The sequence below is a fragment of the Buceros rhinoceros genome, unplaced genomic scaffold, assembly GCF_000710305.1.
Source record: "Buceros rhinoceros silvestris isolate BGI_N320 unplaced genomic scaffold, ASM71030v1 scaffold4133, whole genome shotgun sequence".
NCBI classification, from domain to species: domain Eukaryota; kingdom Metazoa; phylum Chordata; class Aves; order Bucerotiformes; family Bucerotidae; genus Buceros; species Buceros rhinoceros.
In genome coordinates this window covers 6,487-16,205 of record NW_010405224.1, presented here as the reverse complement: position 1 = coordinate 16,205, position 9,719 = coordinate 6,487, and the positions used below count along the sequence as shown (strand labels likewise).

Below are 9,719 nucleotides of genomic sequence, written 5' to 3'. Positions count from 1 at the left end.
GGAGCTCAGACATTGGGACGGTGCGGAGGCAGGAGCCGTTACATGGCTCGTGGTGGTGCTGCTGGTGTCACAAGGCGCATGCCGGAAGCACAGCAAGGCTTCAGCTCTTACACACCCCACGTGCACTCACTATTCCGGGTTTCTCCAGCATGCACAAGGTTTTTTGCTTCCCTTGAATATGCCGCATCTAGACAAAAGCACTTCCACTGTTATCTGTAGAGTAACTTCCCCTTAATAATTTGGTTATGTACTAAGACAGGTACTCAGCTCTTAAAAAAATTTTTTTTTGTAAGAGGCCAGTTATACTCTTTATAGCACTAAGGAAGACAGAACTATCCTTGACTGTCTAGGATATCCTCTCTAAGTGAAGTGCAGTTGTCTGATACAACCATAGAGTGAGCAAAGACTGGAACAGAAAGGTCATGGACCATAATTTCTTTTTCATTCACAAGTGGCTAATTTTTTCACCACAAACATAAAAAAATTGATCTGAATTTCTTCTCTGCCTCTTGTCCTTCTCCAGTTTCTTCTCCTCATGGAAAAAACCAACCAAAATAATGAGCAAAGTAAAAGATTCGGTTGAGAGTATGTTTGATGCTTTCCCAAGCTTTATCATAACTCTGTGGTCTGTCTTCATATTGAAACTATGACAGGGCATTGACAGTTCAATACTTCTCATTCTAGGTGGATCACATAACATTTCGAAAATGGCCATTCTGGCAGGATTTTGACTGTGTATGTCTAGACAGTGAAATGCTGGTCTCAACAAGCTCTTGCATTAGAATCATAAGGCATGGAGGTGATGTTTTTTCTCCAAAAAGCAAGTAACACACGAGGACTGTTTGCTCCAAGTGCTGCCAAGCAGAGAAGAACAAATCAAAGGAATTCAGTGGCCAGTTTTAGCCCCAGAGGATCTGAAACATCGTCCTTACCTTTGAAGTCGTTGGTGCTGTAGCCGTCCCGGACACTGACGGACACATAGATAGGCAGTGGGTTCTGGCCATCGCACAGTGCTTCTTGCTGGTCTGAAAGTCTGTGGGAGTCTTTCTGGTTTTGAAGAAGAACAGTTACGTGAGAAGAGATGGAAGCATCACATGGTGAGTTTGATGTCCCCAGTGCTGAAGGAGCAGGGTAGCTCTGTCCCCAGCATGCAGGACTGGCTGTGGCAGCTCCATTGTACAAAGCACTGCAGGCCCCTACCCATCGGTGAGAGCAGTCTCTCAGGGTTTGGCTTGACTTTGTACACAGGTTCACAAAAATATGAAGCGAGGGAAACTACTTCTGCATGTGTGTCTGTCCGTGGTAGAAAGTACTACCCTGGGAAGTAGGAGGAGCAAGCTTCCCCCTAGGATGATGAGCTTAGTGAGCAGCCCTTGCTTTCCTGGCACTGAAGAAAGCCCTTGAGCATGTTGGCATTGATGTGCCTTTCTTAGTACACAACAGCTATCACAGTCCAGCCTTGCGGGGAGACTGGAATTTGGCAGCAAATTATTTGCATCCCACCCAGATTCTTTCTGGAAAAGGATATTCTCATTAAAGAAGTTTGTAAAAACCATAAAATCTCATGAACTGCTCAAGAGCAGCTACTTCTGGCAGATTAGGGAGAGGTTAATGGTTACACAGCAAGGGTCAGAATTGTTCAAAGGGAAAGATGCTGGGCGAGATTGTGAGGGGGACCCCACATAGCTGAGATTAAAAGAGATGCAGATATTCAGCTTATACCTTTGTTTTAAATAAAGCATTCCTCTCTGTATGTGTTTTCTGTTTACATGTATGTAACACTCTCTATCTATACTTACATTTAAAATCAATAAATAAACCTAAATGAATGGGTGACTAGGACTGCAGCATTTCTGCCCCCACTAGAGGACACTGTTCAGTTCTCAACCACTCATCCCTTTTCACTTCCCAAGTGCCAAAGCACGCATCCTTGAACTGTGGCCCAGCTGAAGAGAGTAGAGGGAGTGGGCTGCTGTACTGTAGGGATAGAAGACACCTCAAATAATAGAGACAGATATTTGTTATTACTTGTAAAAATTAGTATCACTTAAACCAGCTATCAGCTGAGCAGTCCTTCTCAGCAAAAGTAAAATACACAGCTGGCCTCCAGTGTAACTGCAGATGAAGTTACCTGCTAGTGGATGCAAATCACCAAGCTCTCTAGCTGATTCACGGTAGCTTCAGATAGTTTTCACACTGTTGGCGAATTACTCTCTTTTGCATCTTGAATTCTTTTTGCATGTGTAGTCTGCATCTTAGGCAAACTGCCCAAGATTGCCTCCACTTATGTTTAACTACTGGCCAGAGTTCAAATGGCTGCATCCACAAACTAGTTTATTAACCTTTAGGATGCATTTCTGCCTAGGAAGGCTATTAAAGGAAATTAAAAAATCTGAGAGTTTGCTGACACAGAGAACTCCACTCTGGTTGGAGGTACGTTTTCTGAAATGATGGGATAGCTTCCTCTCCACTCACTAAGGAAAATGCATGGTTCTCTAAGAAACAGAAATACATCATACCCCATCATTTAGTAAGTACTCAATCATGAGCCCCCAAAGATCTATAAATGATGTCCTGTATCCATCTTCTTTGCGCTGACAAAGCTGCTTGTTGTAGTACTTCATGCGATCCATGGAGAAACAGCCCATCTTGCATTTGGTTGCTTGTCTCTGGGCTTCACTAATATGCCAGTCTAGATCTTTCTGCGACCAGTAGGCATCTCTGTACAAGTTGGCCATGGTCCTGGAGAAAGATAATATAGACAGCAAAAGTCAAAAAGAGAAAAAAAAAAAAGACTTGAAATTCTGTGCTGCTGGGGACAGAGGTTTACACTTAGGGATTCACTGCTGCTCATACATGCTCTGGTTTTGTTGTTCCATCAAGTGGAATGAACACTCCACAGTTTCTATGACTGTTTTAAAGATGGCCCTGAAGGATGGGGGTGGGGGGTGTAAGCTCTTGGTTGTTTTTTTTTTTTTAAAAACAGAACTGGCAGAAGCTTAAGGGATAAAATTGCCAGGTGTGAACATAGCTATACTTCCGAAGCACAAATTAGGCAGAAAATTATAATAAATTTTCTTTGCTTATTTTCTAGAACCATAAATCAGTTCACACCAGCTACTGTCTCTTGGCTTTGTATCGTTGAGTTTTAATCTTACGGTATCACTGTGCTTTCTTTTAACGCCATCCTGTGTTTTACTCTCCTTCCCTACGTGGGGCCATCAGATGTTGGGCAGCTGTAAGTCCTGTGAACATGGAATAATGCTGCCCAGGGGCAGAGTGGGCATTTTGCAGGGGTTGAGCGTGCACTGTCCTGCAGTTTTTTCTGCGTGACCAGTTAGAAAGCAGAGCCAGTTGGGAACAACAACTGGGACATCAGTGGAGAGAGGAAGAGGCATGATGCTATGGGCATCCACAGATATATCCACGGTAACTACTTACTTGGAAACTATTTTGACAAGTGTAATTGTCATATACGTACAAATGTGGAGTTGAAAAGCACAGTAAAGAATTGGTAATAAAAAATCAGTGCATCAGATCAAGCTAATAGTTAATGGCCTGTTACTGAGAAACAGTTTGGTTTTACGACGTTTGAAGAAAATCTCATGATCTTGTCTGCTTTCAGAAGCTCCTCTCTGCAGCAGTATCATCCTCAAAGGGCCTGGTCAGGTCTCCTGAACAAGCTGGCTTACCATGTGGTGCCGGACAGCCCACTGATGTACGTTACACAGTCTAGGAGATTCAGTTTCTTGAGTCCCATAAGGCTGCCGTATAGTCCTGTCATTGACTTCAGTCCTCCGCCTGTTGTGATGATAGCCACTACGGGGACCTGTTGGGCAGAGGAGGATGGGACTTTCACTCCGACAGCATTCAACATCACACGCCGGACCACAATGGGGTCTGGCCACCACACCTAGCCCAGGTGCTCATCTCAGAGCCTTCCTTTTCAGAAGGAAAGACTCTAAAATCAAGCAGTGACTGCTACTGCTGTCGTTTCCCTTTGGATAAACGTGGGTTCAGAGATCAACCCAAACCTGGGTTCTTGCTCATCTCTAGGGCAAAAAGGGACACGGATGAAGAAGAAACTCTTCTGTGGAGGCAACAATGTATTTTCTCTGTATTTCCCAGTCCTTTGCCACTTTTTTCTCATTTTACACATCTACTACTACTGTATGAAAATTCAATGCCAACTCCATGAAGAAATGCACTCAGGTCACAGCCAGCGTTGTTAAGCTGTCTTCATCAATGCTGTTCTTCAGTATCATGAAGTTACTTTTAAATAAATCATATTTATTTTAAGAAATTTCAAAACTGCAAGAAAGGGAAAATATTATAAGGAGCACTCAGAGATCGTGGTCTTAAATTCTCACAAAATGATGAAATTAGAACAAGGTAAGAAAGCTTTGCTATGTGATGTATTTAATACGCACACAGTTACAGCATAGTATGGCAGGGATGGACACACCTCAAATCTGACAAATTCCAAATTAACTGTCATGAAGAACGCGATTACTGCGACTAGTGTTTCTTGCAATAACAAACCTCGGCAGCAGAAGCCAATGTACTTAACACATATGGACAAGTTGGTACCTGCACAACAGATACGCATGGTCCGTGTTGCTGACCACTCGTCTAGAACAGTATATGAAGGCACTAGATATTCAAGATCTACCCAACACACACGTACTTCATAATCCTGCAGATCCTGTTGTAGGTGAAAAACACTTTTCAGGGCACTCGCCACATACTTCTTTCTTTTCCTCAGGAAAGCCACCTCCTCTGAACACAGGTCAAACCCAAAGCGCATGTCCAGGTCTTCATGGCACAAACAGTTACTAAGATAAAAACAGTCACATATTTTACATACTAACACACCCGTATCAGTCTTAGGACTTCAGTCACAGACGGTCTGCAGCACCCAGCCTGTCAAACAGGGTGATGCAATGTGACAGGAGCAAGAGAGAATATTGTAACTGTTTTTAAAAGTAAGAAACTTCTTTCAATTAGTAAGCTTAACCAGTGGCATTACCCTGTTATTACTTGATGAAGAAACAATGTACTGTACTTACAAATGAAACAAAATATTTAAATTAATATTCTAAACTAAAAAGAATTACAAGTTCAGAAAATCTGTGCAAGTGGTCAAAAGTGAGTGTATTGATTCCCATTTCATGGGATATTTTTCTCATTCTAAATACAAAATAAAATCCAATTTTCAAATGTTGGCATTTCCAACGTGAAGGAAAATTCTTGTTTTGAGCACCCGGAGTGCTCTCTCTAGTGGCAAGCATCACATCCCTCTCTACTGGCAAGCATTGCTAGGAAGGAAACGCATCCACCTGCCTGCCAGGCACGCATGGCCCTGTAACCCTATTCCCGGAGGGATGACCTCCAGACCATGGTCTGGATAGAGATGGGGCACTGAGTTCAGTGGGGCAGGATTTCACCCCGCACTTGCTCTGATCTGTCTGCACTTGCACAAGCTGTCTCACAGGTCAAGGCTTGCAGTTGTATTTCATGTCAACCTTGACTCAAAAATTGTAAAGCATAATATTCTTCAGAGGAAGATTTAATTTACATAAATTTTGAAATTTAGTAAGTCATTCCTTAAAACTTCAGTATTCTAGCTTATTTCCGTGGGCATTCATGCTCTTCCACTCACGAACCTCTCTTCTGTCTCTTCCTGCCCTGCACCTACAGGAGGTCGATAGGCAAGAGATCTAGGATGGTGTCTTCAGGCCAGAGCTACCTGTGGACTCCACGGCTGCCAGCTAGCCCTGCCCAGGCATTGTAGAACGGCAGGGCTTTGTGGTTTCTTTCCGTGACAGAATTTCTCTATGCTGCTGGGTCCATAATTCCAATGAAACTGGTAATGAAACTTATTTATGGGATATCGCCACCATCAGATTTGGATAAAATCAGCCGAATTATTACAACTGCATTTGTAAATGAAGACATACAAGGGAAACGTGAGTTAGGTGGAGCTGCAAAAGCCAGTTTCCATTGTAAATAAATAAACAAAGAAACTGCCTTTAAAGTTCTCTGAAAGTAAAATAAATAAGTGGGAAGCATTTTTCCTGTCTTGGAATAACACTAGTTTTCCTGTTGTCATTAATCACTTGCCTTTCTGAAATGAATGATAGAAAACTGTTTGAATTAAAAATTATTTTTCCCTTTTGTTTGCTAATCATGCATACACCAAAAAAAAAAAAAAAAAAAATCAGTTTTCCCCGTTTTGGGGGTTTAATGTGTGCTGTTCCCTTGCTCCTTGGCAGACAGATCTAGAAAAAAAAAAAAAAAAAAAGATCAGTTTGCCCAGTTCTGGGTGTTACATATAGCTACGAGTAACGTGAAATATCTCCATGTTTACTGATGAGTATTAATGAGCGTGTCTATAGAAGTCAAACCACTAGCTACATTGTCTACCTTAGTTTCTTCTCAATATGCAGTAGAACTGGACTTACAGAATACAAGGTTTCTCACTACTGGATATTGACAGTTCAGAAAAAAAATAAACATTTATAATTTCTGATCAAGTTTAATGCTTGTTCCTGCCTATAGTGCTTTTTTTAGTCAGCTTTGTTCTTTTTGTGAATTTCAGAGACTGGCGTTGATCAAAAAATAATATTCTCAGGTCAGAAGGGAAAATGCTAAAATAAATACATTGTTTATCAACATTTATTGATTAAATCCAAATCTTCCTAAGCTTAATTATGTGTAATATACTGCACATGTATTTTACGTTTTATTGAAAGCACATTCTCGTTTTCAGACTGAGAATGCCTTCTTTTGTCATTTCCATGTTGCTAAAACAAAACCAAAACAGTATCAAAACCAATAACCCAAGTCTCTTACCAGCTTTGTGCTGTTACATTCAAGTCAAATCTTTTCTCCTGGAAAATAAGAATGTATACTTTAAATTTTCATTTTAAAATTTCTTTTTTCCTTTTCTGTCTTTGGGTCAGAGTTTGATTTAGATCCCAGCAAGGTCTGGAAATCGTGAAGTTAAATGTCTGGGATCTCGCCATACATTTCCAAAAGCATTCACTTATCTTTAGTGGAATATCCCTACCCACAGATCCCAAACACTTCCAGGCTGCCGAAATCAATAACAATCTTGGTATACGAGGTTCCTGAGACTCATGCAGTACGTCTCATTTCCCCTGTTATTCACAAGCTTTCTGCAGCATCCTGAAATACCATTTTTTGGATGTTTCGCATTCTTTATACTCTCATACTCAGCAGATCTTTTACATCCTGGCCACAGTCTCACAATGAAGATGCTTCAAGTCTGCATTTGCTACTGCCAAGACTTTGTCCTGCCTTGAAATTACTATTGCAGCCTTCATATTAGCTGACATAAAGTGTTCTGTTCTGAGAGGATGTGAAATGTGATCTTCCCCCACTTCTTCACAACATAATAACTAATATTTGAGCAAGATTGTCCTCATAATGTAGATATCTGTAGTTGTTTCTTAGAAACAATTTTTTTAGAGTAAGCATCTTTTTCTCCTATTAATTGCATTCAAAATTATACAGTACATACATCTATTTTAAGCAATAGTCTCATTAGACTCTTTAAAATCCATATGCTATGTCTAGTATTTTCCTTTGAAGCACATACTTTACTAAGGGAAGGTTTATTGGCTTTTTCCTAGCTTGTGTCCAAAGACCAACTTCCAGTTTGGACATTAAGCAAAGGAGGGAGCAGTGAGTCTTTGGGTAAAACAGGGAGAAATGTACTGAAGGAATTGTCATATTTTCTGACATCCTTGTATGGAACCTCTGTATGCACTACTGGCATGTCGGAGACATGGAGGGACAGCCTGCTTCTGTGGAGCAACAAAGCTCCTGGTTGTTCAATGTCAGAGAAAAAGCAAAACATTTCTGACCCTTTTAGCAGCCACCTGGGACAGTTATTATGGGGAATGGTTTCTGCTTGAGTGACCCTTTATTCATAACAGCTGGAAGTGATGCTCACCTCTGCAACGGTTGTTTTCCTTCCCATGGGCAGCGAATTCAGCATCACTACTGGGGAGCCCGTCTCTGCACTGTACTTACACGACCACTGGGAAAACAACATGCTTTAGGACAAAAACAGTAATGGATTTACCCTCTCCCCCTTCTCCAGTTTTCTAGAGAGGCATTCGTGGTCAGTTCATCATTAAGCCTACTTCCAACCTACAGGGTGGTAGTGCTTCTTCTTCGGCAACATGACGTCCAGTGTTGGCTCTGCATACTTGATATAATGGAACTTGGTGGGACCTGATGGGCTGACCACTCCATCAGGGCCTAGCGTGATGTCCCGCATCCCCTCAAAGGAGCCCTTCACAGTGAGGGAAAGCTCCTTCTCTAAAAAAACCAAGACAAAGATCATGAGAAATGTCATTATGATTTAATCAGACAATTGTGCTGGCTTGGTTGAAAGTGTGGTGCAAGCAGCAGAGCTGTTAGACCACAGCTCTGAAGGGAGCACCGGCAGTAAAGGAAAAGGAGCAAAGTGAATGTTATTTTGATAGAAAGGGGGCACTGAATGTTATCACTGTTACACAGAACATGGATTTCGACTTTCCTGCAGATCTAATCGCCTGTATTTACATGTACCTAATGGAGTACAAGATGCAGTCGTTGAAGCCTAGAACACCTGATGTGTTTACCTGGTATTAACTGCAAATACTGTATTTACTGTAAGTAAAGTAAATACTATTTATTCCACTAATACATTATAAGAAAGGGGCATCTTGTCATCAGTAACTATGCAATTATTGGTAAATAGATATCCAGGAAATAACTTTACTTGACTTCTGCTGCATCTTCTCTGCCACTTCAACTTCCAAGCAACAAAGTTCACGACACTGTAAAAAACAGAGAACAACAATCTCACAGAACCACAGAATCATTTGGTTGGAAGAGACCTTTAAGATCATTGAGCACAACCATTCACTCTGTACTGCCAGGGTCCCTAAACCCTGTCACTCAGTGCCACATCTACTCGTCTTTTGAGCACTTTCAGGGATGGGGACTCCACCACCTCCCTGGGCAGCCTGTTCCAATGCTTGACCACCCTCTCTGTAAAGAAATTTTTCCTAGTATCCAACCTAAATCTCCCCTGGCACAAGTTGAGGCCATTTCCTCTCCTTCTGTCACTTGCTACATGCTGTGGTTTAGGATTTCAGCTCCAGGGGAAGGAGAAGGGCTGCCCCCCACTCCCCCCTTGTTTGGGTGCAAAAGGAGGTTTTGCCACCTTTCTTACGGTATGTGTGGGGGAAGGGGTAACGCAGCCCCATCTCCAATTTTGTGTCTGCCCCCTGTAGCCAAGCCATGTCAATCAATCAACGCCTCTTTGAATAGCACTAGATAAAGCAGAGCACGTTGCGCATTTTCCAGTTCGGGAAGAGAGAACTCCTGAAGCAGTCATCTCAGCAATAAGAAACTTATCTCCACTACACTGGGACAGCAAAGGTCTTCCGAGTGGCAGGTGGACCTTTTACTTTGTGGATTACTGGTGGGGGTGGAAAGAAGGCGGCACTGGGAGTCAGGAACCTGGAAGTCCCCTCCAACTCTGCACTGAGAGTAACCGTTGGCGAGGGAAGAGAGAAAGGGTTGAAGTGCCACGAATGAAGGCCCTGCTGGAATGCAGAGGAAAACACAGAACATCCCCTGGAAACCCAGTGACTTACGTTTTTCAGCAGGGCTGAGCAGCGACAGAGAAGTTGGCC

The 9,719-nt window shown here is 42.2% G+C and overlaps 1 protein-coding gene across 1 annotated transcript in view; it reads right to left on the bottom strand.

Moving 5' to 3' along the window:
* Positions 1-9,719, bottom strand: part of LOC104491246 (cytosolic phospholipase A2 epsilon-like) — a gene marked incomplete at its 5' end in the record, with an annotated part of 20,821 nt that overhangs the window by 7,120 nt on the left and 3,982 nt on the right. The window contains 8 exons of the mRNA XM_010133632.1: positions 933-1,047; positions 2,520-2,742; positions 3,693-3,829; positions 4,688-4,835; positions 6,856-6,893; positions 7,982-8,068; positions 8,186-8,352; positions 8,798-8,855. Of these exons, the coding sequence (XP_010131934.1) occupies positions 933-1,047; positions 2,520-2,742; positions 3,693-3,829; positions 4,688-4,835; positions 6,856-6,893; positions 7,982-8,068; positions 8,186-8,352; positions 8,798-8,855 (973 nt within the window). The remainder of the gene's footprint in view (positions 1-932; positions 1,048-2,519; positions 2,743-3,692; positions 3,830-4,687; positions 4,836-6,855; positions 6,894-7,981; positions 8,069-8,185; positions 8,353-8,797; positions 8,856-9,719) is intronic.